General features: G+C 38.5%; 1 protein-coding gene across 3 annotated transcripts in view; it reads right to left on the reverse strand.

Moving 5' to 3' along the window:
• LOC127438414 (phosphatidylinositol 4-phosphate 5-kinase type-1 gamma-like) overlaps positions 1–21,705 on the reverse strand; it is a 41,819-nt gene that overhangs the window by 8,138 nt on the left and 11,976 nt on the right. For 2 of the 3 annotated variants that reach the window (XM_051693990.1, XM_051693989.1), the window contains exons 2-16: positions 18,705–18,736; positions 18,460–18,549; positions 18,046–18,176; positions 17,836–17,953; positions 17,578–17,730; positions 13,826–14,125; positions 13,541–13,746; positions 11,894–11,977; positions 11,722–11,770; positions 8,877–8,961; positions 8,629–8,790; positions 8,075–8,210; positions 7,939–7,968; positions 6,205–6,309; positions 5,432–5,588 (exon numbers count right to left, since the gene is read on the reverse strand). In XM_051693990.1, coding sequence (XP_051549950.1) covers positions 5,432–5,588; positions 6,205–6,309; positions 7,939–7,968; positions 8,075–8,210; positions 8,629–8,790; positions 8,877–8,961; positions 11,722–11,770; positions 11,894–11,977; positions 13,541–13,746; positions 13,826–14,125; positions 17,578–17,730; positions 17,836–17,953; positions 18,046–18,176; positions 18,460–18,549; positions 18,705–18,736 — 1,838 coding nt within the window. Of the gene's footprint in view, positions 1–2,040; positions 2,110–5,431; positions 5,589–6,204; positions 6,310–7,938; positions 7,969–8,074; positions 8,211–8,628; positions 8,791–8,876; positions 8,962–11,721; positions 11,771–11,893; positions 11,978–13,540; positions 13,747–13,825; positions 14,126–17,577; positions 17,731–17,835; positions 17,954–18,045; positions 18,177–18,459; positions 18,550–18,704; positions 18,737–21,705 lie in introns of all 3 variants that reach the window. The other variant, XM_051693988.1, reaches the window with a different exon arrangement.

Below are 21,705 nucleotides of genomic sequence, written 5' to 3' on the forward strand. Positions count from 1 at the left end.
TTGGGCAATAGGAAGGTTACCATCTAAACATTATCCTTGAAGACTAGAGTGACACAGAGATGTAAAAGATTGTTGTGATTGTTAGTACAGCTGAAAAGTAGATGATGATGAAACGCAATGAACACTTATTTTACCCTATATTTCTGCAACTAGGAGCAACTAACATTTCTGTTAATTGACCAAGTGGACACATCACTGGCTAATACGATTACTTTAAAATGGCCAAATATTGGTAACCTGGGCAGCGTTTCCCAAAAGCATTGTAAGCCTAAGTAGATAATAGAAACCATTGGCACCAATGGTCTCTACGATCAACTTAAGCTTGTGATGCTTTTGGGAAACGCTGCCCTGGCTGATTTCGGTCTATCAATACTCTGGACATTTTTTAAGCAATTTAAAATCTATGATGGTCTAGGAAAATTTGAATAAAAAAAAGAAGTTAGAATTTGTCTTGTGAAAGAGAATGTTCAATAACAAAGAAGCTAAAACAACTGATGACACTGAGGACCTGTTTTTCCAACTTTAACAAACTCTACAAAATATCTGATGTCTCGCAAGCAGCTTGCAACTTAAACAACTAATAACGAATATTCCACTATCGGGCCAGTGAAAGCCAGGGCTATCAACTGGCCAGCCTGGGCCAATAGCCTCGGACCTCGACCTGCAAAACCAAAATAGACCTGCGTTCCCACCATCAGGCCAATAACTCTGCAGCATTGCCCAAAAACCCACCCTTAATAGGCTTCTGCAGTGCCAACGTCAAACACCTCGCCCAATTTACAAGCAAGAGGGAAGCTCAAGCTGAGGTATCATGTTATCTAGCTATCTAGAATAACGAGTTTATATTGAATGTAAACAGGAATATATGTTAGCACTGACAACTTACCGACTGTAACTGATGGTGTCCCGTGTGGTCTCTCCACTAACAGTGGGACGATGTCCCAGCACACTGTCTATGAAAGTTCATCGAACCATGGAAAGTCATTTGTTTGGGCACCGCTTTGTCCATTGGGATTTTTAACGGATCTGTACTGTGCCTGCATTTTTTAAATAAAAAAAAACCTGTACCGTTGTGTTCTGGATACACAACCTGGGAAGTTCGGCAAAACTCCGCCTTAGACACTGAACCCGCCTCAGTCATTTTCAATAATAGGATCAAATGAGCAGTTTCAATTTATATCAAGCTTTTTGGTAAGATAAACTTAAGAGTACATTGCCACTGCATTATTAGAAACTATACATACAGATATAAAACATACTGAATACTGAAGTTAAAAATCTGGTTCAGATGACTTGAGTGAGCGTTTTCGGGCGATGCGAAGAGATACAGCAGCTTGCCCGTATCTCTCCCACATCTGGCTCACCACTTGCAGTTGGAAGTCTCCATTCTCCATACAGTAAATCCGCTCCTGTGTATTATGCTCGGGACATGAGTCAACCATGATAAAAAAAGCATGCACTGCTCCACACAATCAGCTTTTGTGCAAGTCGAGTCGAGCGTGTACCTCCTGGAAATGTATAAATGCCAATTTTAGCCAGGAAGAGGGGAAAAACATTAAGTTTCATGAAGTTAAAAAAACAGATTCTGCATTAATTGTGTTAATTTTTTTAATGCGTTAAACAGTCATCTATTAATCGCAGAAATGTTTGCGTTAAATTTCCCAGCCCTAAGAAAAACAGCGCGGACTGATGCAAACACGGTCGGTGTGAACGTCCCCTTACTTATTTCACAAGAGGTTAGCCAATTGTATTACAGCTCATTTTCATACAGATGTCTCAAAGGTAGAGCAACAAAAACAGCCTGTTTAATTGTAACGATCAGAAAGATGGTGGAAAATGGTTGCATAAAACTAAATTATGACTGTTTTTAGTGCAAGAATACTTGACTAATATTATACAGTAAGTGGACTTCAGAAAAAAAAAAAAATGCTATACAAGTGCAGAATAGGTCTTCTTTAAAAAATATGGATGTTCATTGCAAACTACCAAGGCTAGCTTCAAAAACTAACACTAAAACTAGCTTTTTGCTTTAAGACTTACAGTATGCGTTGTATTTTGCCTCCTCCTGTGCGAGATGGGCTGACATACATGGAGACTGCCATCAGAGAACTTACAACAGGCAGCCAGAGAAAAAGAGAGATGGAGAGAGATGGCAGAAAAAGAAAGAAAGATAGCACAATGGTAATTCAAGGAGATGGAGAGCAAATTAAAAGTCGATAAATGAAAAATCTGACAGCTCCATTAATAAGAGCGACAGGAAGTTAAAGGGTGTTAATAGATGAATAATTCAAGAGGTGGCACTTGCATGGCTCTAGGCCTTTGGAGAGCTTGCTTTACCACAAAACCCAGTTTATAAGGTATCCATAGGAGCTCAGTGTCTAACAAATGATAATGATCACCATTTCTCACTTTTTTCTTGGCTGTCCTCAGAGATATCGCTGTGTAACTGTAGCTTGTGGATGCATTGGAGCGTCCCATGTTTTTTCTCATTCTTGAGGCCAAATGGGCTAGAATGTGTCTATTGTATTGCTGTTATTCGGAGTATACACTGTCAGCACTTAGAAATAAACAAAAGGACTCAGAACTATATTTAAATGGCTATTACAGTGTCATGCAGAAACAAAAACACAAAAATAAAGACACTATAGTACCCAAAAGAGCTCCTCGACACACATAAAAATACACAAACAGAAACCCTGTAAGGTTCATTGCAAATAAATCCTGTGTCAGAGATGTGTCCTTTCAGTTACCATTATATCAATTAAACAATCGTCAAAATTAGCACTGATTAGTACTAGCCTGACAAGAACATTTCCAGATAATATTTCACCTTAAAAATCACAAGAGACAAAATTAGACATTTTATTTAGCATACAGAAAATTAAACCTCTTTTTAGGACCATACATTTTTTTTGGATTGTGACATTATTTTCATGACAATTAAGCACATTCAATGAGAATTGGGGGTAGAGAGGGGGCTTAATTCCAGATAATATTGTCACAGTTAGAAAAGTCTTAATGGTACTAAAATAGGCTTAATTTATATTTATATATATATATATATATATATATATATATATATATATATACACACACACACACACACACACACACACACACTAGTGTCGTCACGGTACCAAAATTTCGGTAGTCGGTACGAAACCAGTGAAATTTCATGGTTCTCAATACCAATTTCGATATCACAGCAAAAATATGCTAATATGCTAATTCACACACTCCTTTAGCCCATTTAAAGTGCATTGCTTAAGGTATTTTAAGTAGGGCCCAAATCCTTTTTCCTTTTTTTTTTTATTTTCTCCCCAATTTGGAATGCCCAATTCCCAATGCACTCTAAGTGGTGTAGTGACTCGCCTCAATCTGGGTGGCGGAGGACGAATCTCAGTTGCCTCCGCATCTGAGACCGTCAACCTGCGCATCTTATCACGTGGCTTGTTGAACGCATTACCACGGAGACCTAGCGCGTGTTGAGGCTTCTCGCTATTCTCCGCGGCATCCACGCACAACTCACCATGTGCCCCACTGAGAGCGAACCACACTATAGCGACCGCGAGGAGGTTACAATTCGAACTCGCGAACTCCAGGGGTGGTAGTCAGTGTCTTTACTCACTGAGCAACCCAGGCCCCATAGAGTTTAATCTTTAATGGACACACACTACACGGAAGAAATCATGCATTTTAATTTCAAGCACTTTTCAACAAAACAAGCCGATTTTCCAGGCCCCTTTTTTAAGAACTTAAAGTATAATTTAATTTCATCATCAAAATTGTGTCTAATCAAATTAATTCTTAACTTTTAAAAACTTTTAAAAAGTGAAAAACAGATCAATTACTTTTCAAAAAACATTGCATTTTTTAACAAACTTTTATTTAGTACAACAGCACTCTTGCTTGTGATATATTGCTTAATATTTATTATTATTATTTATTAATCATTATTTATTATTATTATTAATATTACTTCAGTGAATATGACATTTTACTATTCAGTTGTAATACTGTATATTTCTGTGGCAATTTCTTTAATTTCAGGCGTCTAGCTTTTATTTTGAATCGTGCTTTTATTTTGACGTGTGGTTTTTCCAGAAGCTTTACTTCTCCTGATGGATAAACAGTTTGTTACATGGCCCAGTGTGATCGTTAAAGCGCAAATGCCGTGATTCACACTTTCATTTAAAGACTAAAAGACATTCATGCAGACTAAGATTGCAGCCTTTCGCGTTATAATAATCACACTAGGACATATCTAGATTTTAATTTTATTAATTGCGCATTTCAGTTTAAAAGGAGTAACAGAGCACACGCTCAAATAAGCATGTCAGCATTTGAAAGCTGTCATGTGTCAGTCAAACAGCATGCAGGTATCGGATTTCGGTGCTCGGGACTACCGGTACTGCAGTAACACTGGTATCGTGACATCTTTTTTATTTTAGTACCGACAAGTGTTGGGTGTATCCGATTACAAAGAGAAAAAAAGTAGTGTAATGCATTACATTTTAAATTCTTGTAATCAGATTACAGTTATTATTTTTTTCTCCCAATTTGGAATGCCCAATTCCCAATGTGCTTTTTAAGTCCTCGTGGTCACGTAGTGATTTGCCTCAGTCCGGGTGGTGGAGGACGAATCCCAGTTGCCTCTGCGTCTGAGACCGTCAACCTGCGCATCTTATCATATGGCTTGTTGAGTGCGTTGCCATGGAGACATAGCGCATGTGGAGGCTTCATGCCATCCACCGCGGCAACCACGCTTAACTAACCAAGCACCCCACCAAGAACAAACCACATTATAGCGACCACGATGAGTTTACCCCATGTGACTCTACCCTCCCTAGCAACCGGGCCAATTTGGAGTCACTCAGCACGCCCTGGGATTCGAACTAGCGAGCTACCGAACTCCAGGGGTTGGTAGTCAGCGTATTTTACCACTGAGCTGTAAAGTAATATATGTAATACATTTAAAATATGAATTCATATGTACGTCTGTTAGCGTTTCTGTAACAGCTGAAGGGTGTGCGACATATGAATGAGGTGGAAATATAGATGAATGAGAGGAAAACCAAAAACTTTAATTGGAAAACTGATTTAGAAAGTAAAATAAATGTGATTATTTTTTAGAGAAGTAATTAGTAATTTGTAGTGGATTACTTATTTTGAGTAACTTACCCAACACTGATACCGAAGTACCGGTACTTTTGACAACACTATATGTATATATATTGCGAATACGATTTAATTTTACGTATTTAGGATACATAAAATATTAGCTATGAAATTAGCCTTTGCAAGGCAAAGGGCGGTAAATGGATGAAATATGACCCAGGCAAGTTTCCAAAGATTCACCCAATTGCTTCCTTTCACTGTATACATGCTACAAAACATTATGTGAATAAGATGAAGATGAAGGAAGACTTACAAAGTAGATGTCTGTAATTGGCACATCTTCGTCCTCGTCCACGGAGGCGCGGCTGGTGCAGCCTGAGGCCTGACTGGCACTGTCAGATTCTACCACTATTCTGGGGCTCGCTGGGACGGAGGACGACGAGGCTTCTAGAAGCATCTCTGTACTTTCGCTAAGTGTGGCAGAGAAAAAAAACAGAAAGATACTGAAAAATATACTTAAAATTGAAGGGAACAGGGACTCTAATATGTGTTGCTTGAGATGTATTTGGTGCTTTGATAGTGCTTGGGTAATAGTTTAGAATCCAATTATTTGATCCAATTATCGAGAAGTTCACACAGTGTTACACAGAAAAATGAAAGTCATACATGTTTGAGAAAAAGAAGACAAACTAAAATGCATAAAATGAAATAACTAACTATAACTGAACTCTATGTGCACTGACAGTGTAGCTTCGATTATTGTATGAGGTAACACAAAAACATTTGTGTATTCAGTGCCAGTATAATTATGAGCTTCCTGTTTGCTTATGTTCCTCATGGCAGTTGCCATGGAGGAGTTTTCCCACCACTGTGATGAGCTTCAGCAAAGTTCCCCAAAGAAAAAGCACATCATTTGTGTTTGAATAATTGCAGTTCATTACACTTTGTCTTGTGCGTTTTAAACAGAATGCACAGAAACAGCAATGTAGTTCAAAACTTTTAACTGAACAAACGATCAGACCAAGAAATCTGGTTGCGGTAACCAAATGTAAATTTTAGGTGAATTGTAGGGTGTTGTGTGAGTACCTGATCTCCGGCGATGGCTGGGGAGCCACAAGAGTTGGTTCACTGTCATATCGTCCCTCCACTTCCACCTCCACTGTGATGGTCTGCTGGTCCTCATCCTGCATTCTACAACAACACCAGCAGAGGGCCCAAACAAACCACATTAACTTAACTAAAAAAAATAATGGCTCTCTTAGTACTTCACTTTACATTAAGAGGAAAGGATACCCACCTGTTATATTAATTGTTAGGACTGCTAATGAAACATAAACCACTTAAACTTGCTTTAAAGAAGGCTTAGATCTGACCAGCCTGGATATTCTGCTAAATATATCCTGTTGTGTTCCACAGAAGTAATAAAATCAGATATGGGGCAACATGTGGCTGAGCAGGCCCATATAACAGAATGTTCATTGTGTGTCAACTATCCCTTTAACCTCTGAAGGCGTTTTTATGAATGTCACATTTTTTGAATTTTAAAGAGTTCCTGTTTCAGTAGCATACCCAACATTAAAGGCTTATAAAAAAAAAAAAAAAAAAAAAAAAAAAAAAAAAAAGGAGGGTCAAATGTTTGGTATCATTGTAAAGAAAACTTTTGAATTTTTTTAATGATATAGATAAAAAAAAATAATAAAAAAAAAAATTAGCCAAATTGTTTTTCAAATTTTTATTATTTGACAGTATATATCTCTGGGTGTAAATAAAGTGGCTCCCAAAAATGGCTTTTTTTTTTTTTTTTTGTTCCCAATCATGACAACTGTATCTGAGAAAAGTTGTGTTAATACGACAAAGCAATCAAAAGTTATAGCATAACAAAAATAATTGTCCAAAAACGTCTCCATGCATCCAAAAGCCACTCCAAACGAATAAAACATAATAAATGTAAATAAAAAACTAATTACAGATGCAAACACAACAATGACTAAAGGTATGCATAGCATGGAGACATGATTTTAGTAATGAGATTTCACAGAATGAGTGCCTTTTGACTCAACGAGTCTGCATCATTGCATGGCGCCATCTCCTGGTGGCCATGTGTAACATTGTGCTTCGTGTGGATTATCTAGTGATCTATGCATCCGATTACCTTGTGTGTGGGCTTGTTTGAACGATAATCACCTCATTTAAATAATGGTATGCAATATTTATTGTTCCGTTTATTTTTCTTAAAGTTATAAGTGAAAACGGGGCATAGAAGCAACACTAACATAATTGCCACCGTGCCGCCAAAACCGCGCCAACATGCATTTCAGAATAGCATTCTGAGATTATATTCTTCTCACCATAATTGTACAGAGCGGTTATCTGAGTTACGGTTGACCTCTCTCATTAACAAGGCATTTCCATCCTGCATTTGGCACCATTCTGAGTAAATTCTAGAGACTGTTGTTTGTGAAAATCCCAGGAGATCAGCCGTTACAGAAATACTCAAACCAGCCCGTCTGGCACCAACAGTCATCCATGCGATTATCTAATCAGCCAGTGCATAAAATCATGCAGATATGGGTCAGGAGCTTCAGTTAATGTTCACATCAACCATCAGAACGGGGAAAAAAAATGTATCTCAGTGATTTGGAGCGTGGCATGATTGTTGGTGCCAGATGGGCTGGTTTGATGATTATATTTTGACGGGCCCATCAGAGCTTAAAGGGTTAAAGGAAAAAGTATGTATTTCTTTTAAAATAAGAAAAAAACTATCAAATGATGTCACTTAGGACATCATAAAGGACAAAATAGTGCCTCTGTTTTACTTACGTTTCTTCGTGACTAGACTGGGTGTGTCTCCTGAACCAAAGAGAACAGAGGAAGTATTGTAACAGTTACTGGTTCAAGCTGTGGCACTGAAATAGTGGATTAGTGCTTATATAGTGAGAGTGAGTGTGTGTGTTACCTGTAGCGCGAGTGTTCAGACGTGTCTGACGGAGAGCGTTCTGGGATGGACAGAGAGGTGGTAGAGGACAGCGTGGTTGCGATGGAGGCTGTGGTGGCATCCTCAAATGAAGGAGGGGTGCAGGGGAGCTGCCGACCTGAAATGAAGAACAAGACTGTCAAAGAACAGCAAATAATTTATCAAAATCTCATGTGGAATGATTCAGAAGAATAAAAAAAAAACAGACTCAACCATAATACATTATAAATTTGTAAGTAGACAACCTGAGAAATGTGATAAATATGTACACTAATATTAAGTAAAATATGGTTATTTGAGTGATGTTAATATATTAATTGATATCGATTTCAAACCATGCACTATATACTGTGTACTTGACATATATACTATACTTCACATGAAATACATGCATTTCATTTTCTTCTGTATTTGTGAAAATGTTTTTTTTTTCTTCAATTCAGATAGATAGGCTAAATAATACAATAGATAAATAGATAGGTAGGTAGGTAGGAAAATAGATAGGTAGGTAGGTAGGTAGGTACTTTGTATCTTACCATTGTCATCCAGTGTAGGGAAACTACGTGCTCCTCTCAGGTCGTAGATGTTCTCGTCTCTCACAAAGGGCAGCTGGCTGGCCGACCAGGCGGCCCCGGGGCCACTGTATCTGGCCAAAGCCAGACCCCCACGACCCCTTTTCGACGGAGAGGATTTCAACGCTGAAAAAATTATTGGTTAAAAAAATAGTGAAATAATATCTGTGCAATTTAGTGGTATAAAATCAACTTAGAATTAGTTGACTCACAGGAAGTCTTCCTGAATACAGTAGTGCTCATGAATCTGAAGAATCTGTCAGCATAGAAAGAAGGTCTGTGAACGGACACTGTGTCCTAAATGAAAAAGGAGCAAGAATACAAGAGAGAGAAAATAGGCATTGGAACCCGCAACAATCTGAATAGCTCGAGTATATTCAATCCATTTTCATTTGACCAAATGGGAAATTACAGTCTCTTTAATTCTAATATTTTTCCATGCAAGCTTAAAGGAATGTTCAAGGTGTAATACAAGTTCAGCTCCATCGACAGCATTTGTGGCCTACTGACGATTACTACATACAATAATTTTGGCTCATTTGTAAAAACAAATGAAAAATACAGAATCGGATAAAATAAGGCTAAAATACACACTCTTTCGAAAGTATAGCCACAAGCTTTAAACATTCTGTGTGTTAACATGAAACTAGTGTGATAACATCACTTACTAACCTTGTCTGTGCAAGGTTATATCCAATCTTTCAACTCATGTCATGACTATGCAAAGCCAGTAAACCCTGTAGCTTTTGCATGAAATGCACAAGGATACCAGAAAGTGATGGTTTACACTCAGAACAGTAATGCCACTATTAAAGACACTTTACACAACTTTACAGCTCAAATAATACACATTTTTGTGTGGAGGAACTAATACAATGCATCCGGAAAGTATTCACAGCGCTTCACTTTTTCCACATATTATGTTACAGCCTTATTCCATAATGGATTAAATTGATTATTTTCCTCAATTCTACAAACAATACCCCATAATGACAACATGAAAAGTTTGAAATCTTTGCAAATTTATTTAAAAAAAAAAAACCCACATGTACATAAGTATTCACAGCCTTTGCTCAATACTTAGTTGAAGCACCTTTGGCACCAATTACAGCCTCAAGTCTTTTTGAGTATGATGCTACAAGCTTGGCACACCTATTTTTGGGCAGTTTCTCCCATTCTTCTTTGCAGGACCTCTCAAGCTCCATCAGGTTGGATGAGGAGCGTCGGTGCACAGCCATTTTCAGATCTCTCCAGAGATGTTCAATCGGCTTCAAGTCTGGGCTCTGGTTGGGCCACTCAAGGACATTCACAGAGTTGTACCGGAGCCACTCCTTTGTTATCTTGGCTGTGTGCTTAGGGTCGTTGTCCTGTTGGAAGATGAACCTCCACCCCAGTCTGAGGTCCAGAGCGCTCTGGAGCAGGTTTTCATCAAGGATGTCTCTGTACATTGCGGCATTCATCTTTCCCTCGATCCTGACTAGTCTCCCAGTTCCTGCCGCTGAAAAACATCCCCACAGCATAATGCTGCCACAACCATGCTTCACTGTAGGGATGGTATTGGCTAGGTGATGAGCGGTGCCTGGTTTCCTCCAGACATGATGCTTTCCATTCAGGCCAAAGAGTTCAATCTTTGTTTCTCATGGTCTGAGAGTCCTTCAGGTGCCTTTTGGAAAACTCCAGGCAGGCTGTCATGTGCCTTTTACTGAGGAGTGTCTTCCGTCTGGCCACTCTACCATACAGGCCTGATTGGTGGAGTGCTGCAGAGATGGTTGTTCTTCTGAAGGTTAACTGTTAACTGTGGGACCTTATATAGACAGGTGTGTGCCTTTCCAAATCGTGTCCAATCAACTGAATTTACCACAGGTGGACTCCAATCAAGTTGTAGAAACATCATCAGTGGAAACAGGATGCACCTGAGTTCAATTTTGAGTGTCATGGCAAAGGCTGTGAATACTTATGTACATGTGATTTTTTTCGTTTTTTATTTTTAATAAATTTGCAAAGATTTCAAACAAACTTTTTTCACGTTATCATTATGGGGTATTGTTTGTAGAATTTTGAGGAAAATAATGAATTTAATCCATTTTGGAATAAGGCTGTAACACAACAAAATGTGGAAAAAGTGAAGCGCTGTGAATACTTTCCGGATGCACTGTATAAAAGCTTTAACCAAAATACAAGTTTCACATTTCTGCTTTAAAATCCTCCGAAATGTCTTGCTTCATAGACTTACATTATAAGTGTATTACAGTATATGCTATTTTTGTATTGTACTAAACCCTGAGTATTTCCTTACATCACACATAAAAATCAATATTTGACAAACATTTAAGACTTGACATCATACACTCAACATATGGTCACCTGGAAGGTGAAAAATGAAACTCATATTCATATATTCCTCATGTTCAGTTTCCATCGTGTTTGCACGCTCATTAATTATTCCTGGCATCATCAGTCAGCACTTGCTCATTTACATCTTCCACTGCCAGCTGACGTGATTCACATATATTTTTTTCCAGTTCTATAAATAACTTAATTAGCATGCAAGTAAATCTTGAGCCATTCACAGTATGGCGTAGATGGATGCGTCAGAGGCAGGAATAGTGAAACCTCCGTCACTGATTGTGATGGGCAGCCTCTTTTCAAACAGCGGAGCAGAGGGAAATGTACTTCTAAATACAGACCAGCTGAGGGGCGAGCAAAATAAATAAGAGTGTGGGCATATGTGTGCTTCCCTCATGACCAGCAATAGCACACAATGCCAAATCCGCTGAGAAAATGGCCCAAAATTAGTGCACATTTTATAAGTGCTTCCTCTCAGAACCAGTAATTCTCACTAAACTTTATTCATTTGAATGTACTGAAGCAGGTCTTGCGTTATTAATGTGAAAATAAAAGAAGAGGAAGGAATTATAGTGGAGGTCGAAGACCACAGAGTCTCAAAACACAGCTGGACGGTAAGAGCTTCACTTGCCAAAAGCTTTTTCATTCAGAATGACAGTACGTTTAAGGAATAGTTCTGACTGTTAGTGAATAATAGTGCATAATTCTCACCCCATCGTGGACTAGAGCCTTCCAAGTGTGCTCTAATTTCTTTATTAACCTAAAAAGAAAAGATAAATGTCAAACACTGCAGTTCACAGTGCTCCTAAATCATACTGGCAGCAATGAATCACACATTTCACGATGTTAATTGTTAGTGAGTTGGAGAGGTTGACGCAAGCACCTGTAAGACTGCAGAATGTCGATGATTCCGATGTACAATAACAGATGATCTCCTTTACCATTGATTGCCGGAATACCACCCATCCTGAGGGAAAAAAATAGCTGGAAATAAATAAATTGTAATGCTTTTTCTTCAGCAAAATAAACCAAAAAGTACAAACCTTTCTGAGTAATAACAAAAAACATTTAGATTTAATTTCGGGGGCAAAATTGCTGACAAGTGTCTCCCGTAATAATCTAAATCGTATCAAAACAACTAATGGTCTGAAAATAAATTAAATATTGTGTTTATTCACTTTTTTAAATGAAAAAAGTTGTTTTTAGGCATAGGGTTAATGATTGGGTAATGGTCAGTCTGTGGAAATTAGAATTATAAAGAGCTTATTTGACAAATAAATTAAATAAATAATTAATGCAGTTAATTCAATTATTTAAGGACTTTCAATGGGAAAGTCCTCAATTAGGTAAACGTGTTGTTGTGTACATGTGTGCGGGTATGCTTTTCATAAGAAATTACTTAGCTAAATCTGACAACAACTTCCTTTGAGAACATTTGGAGACAACCTTCTTTGGAAAAATTATTTATATAAAAAAAAAAGATGTTTCTTTAAAATTTAAAGGGCAAAACGTTTAGGGATAGTTCACCCAAAAAATGAAAATTCTCTCATCATTTACTCACCCCCTTGCCATCCCAGATGTGTATGATTTTCTTTCTTCTACTGAACATAAACAAAGATTTTTAGAAGAATATCTCAGCTCTGTAGGTCCATACAATGCAAGTGAATGGTGGCCAGAAATTTGAAGGTTTAAATAGCACATAAAGGCAGCATAAAATTAATCCATAAGACTCCAGAGGTTAAATCCATATCTTCAGAAGTGATATGATAGGTGTGGGTGAAAAATAAATCAATATTTAATTCCTTTTTTTACTATAAATTCTCCTCCTGGCCAAGAAGACGAATGTGAAAGTGAAAGTGGGGATTGATAGTAAAAAATTACTTAAATATTGACCTGTTTTTCACCCACACCTATCATAATGCTTCTGATGATATGGGTTAACCACTGCTGCCTTTATGTGCTTTTTGGACCATCAAAGTTCTGGTCACCATTCACTTGCATTGTATGGACCTACAGAGCTGAGATATTATTCTAAAAATCTTTGTTTGTGTTCAACAGAAGAAAGAAAGTTATACACATCTGGGATGGCATGAGGGTGAGTAAATTCTGAGAGAATTTTCATTTTTGGGTAAACTATCCCTTTAAGGCCAAAGTATACATCAGTTTTCCACATGCCAGTACGTCTTGTGCACAGTGCTAGTGGCACAAATTTTGTCATCAGCACAGCCTAGTTTTTTGAGACACGTTGAGAGTCCATGTCTTTGCGCCAAAGTCACCTGCCGTTGACTGTGTTAAAAGAGTATCACAAAGCAGTCACTGTGTGAATGTTCTGAAGACGCCTGTTTGGGCTTGCGGTCAAAAGAGTACACTTTGAAAGGTTAAAGAACTTGACTGTGCGTGAGACGGAAAAGCACATGGAAAAATTAAGTATACCCTAGCCTTTAGACAGATGTGTCCTCTTAATTTAACTGCCACTACATAAAAGCATCCCTAATATATGTCAAAGTATGGACTAAATTGGTCCCCTCACGTGTCTTCAGTGTCGAAGTCTTCTCCACAGGCTGACGCTCCCTGAATGGACTCCATGGCAGTGGAGTAGAGTGCCTTCTGTGCCAGTGGCCTCTTTTCATCACTGTTGCCCTGAGATCCCTCCATCTGCTGCTCTTTCTCCGCCTGATCAATGTTATGAACTCCCAGCAGCAAACTGTAATCCATAATCTTAAAACTTTCCAATACCTAAGAAAACACAAGAAAACACATTAATTATCTGTCCACTCTAAACACACAGCACACCTGCATCAGTCCAAGACCTTACCAAACAGTCTCTCTGTAATGTCTTCACCAAGGCGTTGTAAGTGTCTGTATCCAGCATGAGTCCATCTGGCATATCCTGCATGAAATCGAGGTCTTTGAAAGTGGGCTTTGCCTTTTCCCGCTCTTTCTTGGAGGCCCGTCGTTTGTAGGTTGATCCCTTCAAGTCGAATTTGAGGTGCATACGCACCACCCTGGGCAGCACATTGTTCATCACCACCATTCGAATGTTCTTCCCGCCCGATTGTACACAGTACAGCCCGAAGAACTTGGGCAATAAGGTGCGAGGATTCTGATTCAGGTTCTGTTGGACATAAACGCGCAGTATAATCAAATGCACAATCAATAGAGTACAGAAAATATACATTCAAACTAGGGCTTGCGTTAATTTCTGCGATTAATAGTTGACTGTTTAATGTGTTTAAAAACTGATTTCAATTAGTTTGGAGTTTTTATCAACTAAAAACACCACAAAACAGTGAGGCAGATCTCAACTGGACATGTCAACATTTCAAGATGTTGCGGCCGACAAAGTGACAAAAACATTCAGGAGAAATAGAAAGAGAGCCAGAGAGAGTTAAAAACAGTGAAAATACTATGTAGGCCATGAACAGGCAAAAGTCAGCATTGTTTCGTGCTATTTCTGAACAACGACTGATCCGCCACCATTCACGAGCTCATTAGTTACAGCTGAATGGATGGAACAAGCCAAGCCACTAGTTAAAGTCTGCTGACATTGAGAACCCATTTATGCTACACCTACCCAAATAACGAAATGTTCTTTTGGAAATCTAACCTCTTTTTGTCCTGTTATTGTCGAATAAAATGCCTCAATGGAGAAAGGGAGGCAAAATGAACATGATTTGAATGCTAATTTTTCCATCTTATTTTGTTATGCAGGTAAATAGAACATATATTTCCTCAGGGGAGAAATTTGCTCAAAATAGCCTGTTAGGTAATCAGTAGTGTTGTTGTTTAACCAGACAGTTGATTTAGAGTTGGGTTTCCACAAATAGAAAAAGAATAACAACAGAAACTGTAGCATGTTGCTTATCTTAAAAAGCAATCTAGAGCAATTTACCAAAGCCAGGCTTCATACAAGCATCACTGAATGAAAATCGAGGACTTTCAAGTACTTTTTCCCAGCACCAATTTTTTATTTTCACTGACTTAATACAAGTGAGAGAACTCTGCGCTTTCATATAATTCAGTTTCCAACTTGTATTATGAGTGTGAACAGTATTTACTACCCTGATAGCACACGTACATCATCCAGACGTCTATCTGATGTGCGTGTTTACATCTGGAAGACGAATTTGTTAGGTTATTTACTCACCTGAAATAGTCTATTTCCTCTCGAATGTCAATAAAACATTCAGCAGATGTCTTCAAGACGTTTAGGATTTAAAATGTTTCTAAATCTGATCTTTTAAGGTGGTTAGCAGATGTTTATTAGATTGTGATGTTTTCCAGATGAAAAGACCTAAAGCAGACATCTCGGAGATGTAAGTGAGCTATCTGGGTCCAATATGGCACGAACAGACCATTAACAATTGTATAAAAGAGGTAACCAGCCAGGAAAAGTAATGCGCTATGTATATAGTATTTGAAAGTGTTTTATTTGAAGAAAATGAATTTTATTTGTTTTATAATTAGCTTGTTATCATTATTATAATCACATTTAAGCTTTTTAAAAATGTACAAATTCTACATTATATTAATTAATATTATGTCATGAAATTGAATATATAATAATGATATAAGCTGTCACTGTTTGAAATAATGTGTACAAGAGTTTACATTCATTTGAATAACAAGTGCTAAAACGGTACTGTTTCTTTAAGAATAGCAGCAATTAAAAGACATTATTCAATGTAAGTAGAGTTTCATCTTTTTTTTATTTTTTATTTGGCATGCCCAATTCCCAATGTGCTCTAAGTCCTCATGGTGGCGTAGTGACTTGCCTCAATCCAGGTGGTGGAGGACAAATCTCAGTTGCCTCTGCGTCTGAGACTGTCAATCCACACATCTTATCTTGTTGAGCACATTACTGCAGAGATGTTGCACGTGTGGAGGCTTCATGCTATTCTCTGCAGAATCCACGCACAACTCACCACATGCCCCACCGAGAGTGAACCACATTATAGCGACCACGAGAAGGTTACCCCATGTGACTCTACCCTCCCTAGCAACCGGGCCAGTTTGGTTGCTTAGGAGACCTGGCTGGAGTCACTCAGCACACCCTGGATTTGAACTCACGACTCCAGGGGTGGTAGTCAGTGTCTTTACTTACTGAGCTACCCAGGCCCCGTAGAGTTTCATCTTTAATGGACACACATTACACGGAAGAAATCATGCATTTTAATTTCAAGCACTTTTCAACAAAACAAGCTGATTTTCCAGGTTTTCCATTACTTACATTTCTAAAAGCACTTAAACCTGGTTCGAACCCTGTGTAGTGGAAAAACGAAAACAGTAGAGGTGGGCCAATATATTGGCTAATAATTGCCCATTTTAAGATTATTGGCAAGCATGCCCGCTTGGCCGATTAACAGACATTTTTGCTCCCCATTGTGTCAGTTAAAAATTTTTTAGACAAATAATTTCACATAAAAAAAGTTAATTACATTTCTGCAATTTTATGTACATATCTTTAAATGTTTTTTAAATGTATTACATCAAATAGAATACTGTATTTATATATAAAAGTATTTATGAAATCGACCCCATTATGCTGAATTACTGACAAGCAACATCCCCTCAGACATTTTTGCATTTATTCAAATATGTTCACTGTGGTGGTGGGGGTATGGTCGAGCGGCAGTTTGTGAATGGAGAGGGAATTCGGGAGATGAGAGCGGTAAGGATTATCTCCTGTGAGAATTTATCTCTGACAGCTGTTTTGTGTTATAGTGAGTGCTGGAGGGAGATAAAGGAGCAGCCAGAGCCGCAGTGGAGGAGAGAGGAGCTAGAGTCCCGAGACGACGCTGTCTCTGTTAAAGAGAATATTTACTTTTGATTACTGAGCGACAGAGTGTTTTGCTTTAGTGTGTGCGCTGGAAAGCAACCTGTAATAAAAGAAGCTAAAGAGTGTGAGCTGGTTCCCGCTTCCTCATTTTCCTGGAGGCTGACCTGAGACCTGTCACATTCACCTTTTCCTGTGGCACAACTGATAGCGTGTAGCGCAGCAGCCCCTGAGACACGGGTTCTGGTCCTGTGGAAACCAGGAAGTAATCGCGTTCACATACAAAAATGGTGAGCATGTTTCGGAGGTCGCATTTTCACTCTAAAATTACATTATTAGTCCACTGACGGTTAGGTTTAGGGTTGGCGTTTGGATTACAGTATAGGGTTTAATAAATATGCAGTCCTGTTGACTGTATTACATTACTTACAACTAAAAATACAACTCTCTTTTGGCGCCTCTCTGTGGACAATTCACCCGGAAACTGGAGCTCACACGTGCCCATACATTCAACAACACTTTCGCTTTTGGCCACTGGGGGCAGTGGTTTAAATTTCAATAGCCACAGACCAATTTCAGCAGCAGACCTTCTGACCTATTGTTGCCGAATTCACAGTGATATCAGTAAAAGAAAAAAAAAAAAACAGCACAGAAAATTAAAGACAGTCTGCTGATTCTGTCTCAGCCTCGTACTTGGTCATCCTGCTTTCTAGACTTCAGCATCGGCCATTGAAAACTCGATTCGTTCAACCACTAGTTTGAAATTCATCAGCCAAAGTGCAGCAACTCACCATATAATATCCAGGCAGAAGCTTTTGCAAAAACTCTGCCTCCTTATGCATTACTGTCTTGATGATGAACTCATCATCCTTGGTGACGTAGAAGACCGAGCCACTGGCTCCAGGATTGGACAACTCGATCAGTGGTTCATTACAGAGCGAATACTATATGTGCACACAAAAATTCATATAGACATGAACAACTTCCAAAGTTTTCAGATGAATACTAGTTGAGTGACAACATTTGAACAAAAAGCTGATAATTCTCACCAAATAGTCATCTGGCCGTATCCCGAAGAGCTCTCTGAAATAACGAAAGGCTACGGGAGCGTATGTTTTGAAACGGAAGTCTGGGTAATGATGGGCTGGCGTCAGGTTGCTCCCTTCACTAAGACAAACAAAGAGGAGATATTTCATTGCATGTAAAATATCACATCCACCCTCAACAACAGTTGCTTGCTCCTCAGATCGAGGGCTAACCTGGGGAAAAAGATGCTCTCCACCACATAAAAATCCTGCATAAGCACGTCCCGTTCAGGCTTGGAACTCAAGTTCCCGACCGTGTAACCAATGCCTAGCTGAATGGCCCCTTTGAGTGCTGATGATGTGGTCTATAAAAGAAGACAGACAGATATGGATGACAAAAGTTACTCTTAAAACCCCAAAACCAAACTTTCAATCTTTGAGGCTTTTTTTGGGGTGAAGATTTTAACTAAACATTATTTGTAGTGCAAAACTCGTTCTTCAAATGCCACCTTTTTAATAAATGAACAATGGTGACAAAATGAACGACGAACATGCCTGAAGAGAGCCCTATTTATGAAGGCACAGCTCTTTTATACCAGCACCAGAATATTCTACATTTTATTAAGGATACATATGTCCATACTGCACCTTCTTGTAAGTGGTCTCTCCAGATGCGTCCACTCCTCTGTGTCCGATCTTCTTCCCGTGGGCCGGCTGGCCTGAAGAACTTCCTGGCATCTAGTAGAAAGAGAGAAACATTGACCTAAAACACTAATGTTCTCCATTCATACCAAAAGAACAAGCACAACTGCCAACCCTGCGTGAGCAGTGTTTCAACAGGTTCTCTTAGAGTCTTTTTGTAGATAATCTTGATATATGGTTAAGGAACGTACCTCTGTAATGAAAGTCTTTTTCATTGCAGTGTCTAGGAAACAAAGAGAAGAGATGAATGAATTGGTACTGTCAGTGTTTCCTAAGGAGTTATGCTTTTGCAGTGGGGGAGCCACTGCATATTTATCTAAATATATACAGTAATATTTTGGTAAGATATTTTAATGTTTAACATTATTTTTTATTTTAATGTTTGAAGTTATTAAATGCAAATGTATATCTTTATTTACACAAAGGAATATTTCAGGTTCAATACAAGTTAAGCTCAATCGAAAGCATTTTCGTCCATCCTTTTCTTTAAAAAAAAGCAAAAATTGAGGTTACAGTGAGGCACTTACAATGAAAGTGAATGGGGCCAATTTTTGGAAGGTTTAAAGACAGAAATATGAAGCTTATTGCTTTAAAGTTGTTTAAATTTTACAGCTCAAAGTTGTTTGTTGATTTAAAGACATTTTAGTGTTTTAGGGTTTAAGGCGTAACATGGTCATTAGGGGTGTAAAACAATATTGTATAGTATCGTACAATACAATGCTCACGATTTGATATAATATGTATCTTACGATACATAAATAAATACATAAGTGTTATTAAAACCAAGCAATGCAACACTGAGAGCTGCGAAACAGGCGGCACTGAGCGCTCACAGGAAAACAGAGCAACTAGTCTACATAGGCGAGTTGAGAACTCGAAGGCGATGGCAAACGGCAAGTAGGTTATAGCATTACAGCTTGTAGAATTTGCCAAACAACGGTGCCATGTACCGGCGCTACAGTTCATCAAACATATTGTTTTATTTACGGCGACAATACCGCGCAAATCGGTGGATTTGTGAGGCAGAAAGAGCAGCCTCTCCCAGCCGACACTGAGTGTGATTACATGCACAGCAAGATGCTCATAACTATCAAAAACCAGCTTATTCAGGGGCCTGGGTAGCTCAGCAAGATGCTGACAACCACACTTGGAATCGCAAGTTCGAATCCAGGGCGTGCTGAGTGACTCCAGTCAGGCTTCCTAAGCAAACAATTGGCCGTGGTGCTAGGGCGGGTAGAGTCACATTGGGTTAACCTCCTCGTGGTCGCTATAATGTGGTTCTCGCTCTCGGTGGGGCACGTGGTGAGTTGTGCGTGGATGCCGCGGAGCCTCCACACGCGCTAGGTCTCCGCGGTAACGTGCTCAACAAGCCATGTGATAAGATGCGCGGACTGACGTTCTCAGACGTGGAGGCAACTGAGATTTGTCCTCTGCCAACCAGATTGAGGCAAGTCACTATGACACATGAGGACTTAGAGCGCATTGGGAATTGGGCATGCCAGAGATAAGGGGAGAAAAAAAACTATAATGTAAGAAACCCACGAAATCTGCTTTTGATATCAAAATGTAAACAGGTATGAGCACTACACTTGCGCAGATAAGCAGGTAAGCTCGTTGGTAAGGTCATGCGTCACGTGGAGGAGTCAGGAAGTGCGTCAGTGTTTACAAGAGAAACTTGTGCTGTTCACAAACCAAAACAGTCCAAAACAATTTCAAAACAATATAAAATAAAAATAAAAATATTTCCAAATAATAAAAAAAAACAAAAAAAAAAAAACAAACGATGTAAACAATGATGCGCTTCCTTCCTCCTCCTCCATGTGACGCGTGACCTTACCAACGAGCTTACGTCATCCCTCTCATGAGTGCACATCACAGAGATGCACGGAAGTGAACATTTGTAGTTAAAAAGTATATAAGTATTGTTTTGTTTCTAAAATTTATCAATCGTTTGCATTCAGAAGAACTTTATTTGTCGACTGGAGTCGTGTGGATTATTTTGATGCACCCTAAATATGCATTTTGGACTATCAAAAAATGGAGTACATTCACTTGCATTGTTTAGAGGAGGCCTGAAATCCTAAAAGTCTCAAATTCTGTTTTGATGAAGAAAGAAACTCAGATACATCTTGGATGGCCTGAGGGTGAGTAAATTATCAGCAAATTTTCATTTTTGGGTGAACTACTCCTTTAAGATTTAAAATACATTTATGTCGAATCCCTGAATAAGTTTAAGCGAAATGTTTTTTCGTTTTTTAAATAATCGTATCGTATGTTTTTGTGAGGCTTCTGCATCGTATCATATCCTGAAATCGTTGCTTACATGCTAATCATCATGGTAACGAAATTGTAAAATTGAATATAACTTTGAATATAAAGGTTAGTAAGTGATTTTATCACACTAAAATCATGTTAACGCATATTGTTTACATCATGTGGCTATAGTTTTGAAACATTTGAAACGTTATTTTAACGTTTACGGATTGGCCCCATTCACCTCCATTATATGCCTCACTGTCACACAGATTTTTGCTTTTTTTAAAGAAAAAAGTTTAAATACATTTTTGTGGTAATGAACATTATGCCTAAAATGTTGTTGATTGAGCTTAACTTTTGAACCTGGAACATTCCTTTAAGTTTCACAAACTTTTAATTAAACAAAACATGACTCCCGACATGACTAATATTGTGATTCAGTACTAAATGAGTCACTTTTAATTCAGTAACTGCCCTGACAGATTCAGTGAGTTCATTCAGTGAAGGATCTTTAGATTCATTCAATATGCATTCAATATAATGGATAACTTGTCAGTTGATGAGTCGTTTGGATCTATTCACTAAAAATGTACCGGACCATAAGAGTCATATGTTCGTGAATTGGACTGTGCTATCAGTTTTTGAGTCCAACCAACAAACAAATGTTTTGGCATTATTTTGCGCTCTTTTTTATCCCATCACACTCAAACTGCAAACACACAACTCGGGTAAAATATATTTTGCCATGGTGCTGGAAATTCAGTAGCGGCAGAGCTTCACTAAACTTAAAGGGCAGAACTATTTTTTTAGAAGAATGGATTCTGTCTCTCTCATGTAAATGAGTAGAAAATTGCTCACCCAACCACTAAATTACACATTGTTCTTCTTCCTCTCTCTTTCTCTAACATCACTTTCCATTTCTACCAAATTATACTG

The sequence above is a fragment of the Myxocyprinus asiaticus genome, chromosome 49 (assembly GCF_019703515.2).
Source record: "Myxocyprinus asiaticus isolate MX2 ecotype Aquarium Trade chromosome 49, UBuf_Myxa_2, whole genome shotgun sequence".
Classification (NCBI taxonomy): Eukaryota; Metazoa; Chordata; class Actinopteri; order Cypriniformes; family Catostomidae; genus Myxocyprinus; species Myxocyprinus asiaticus.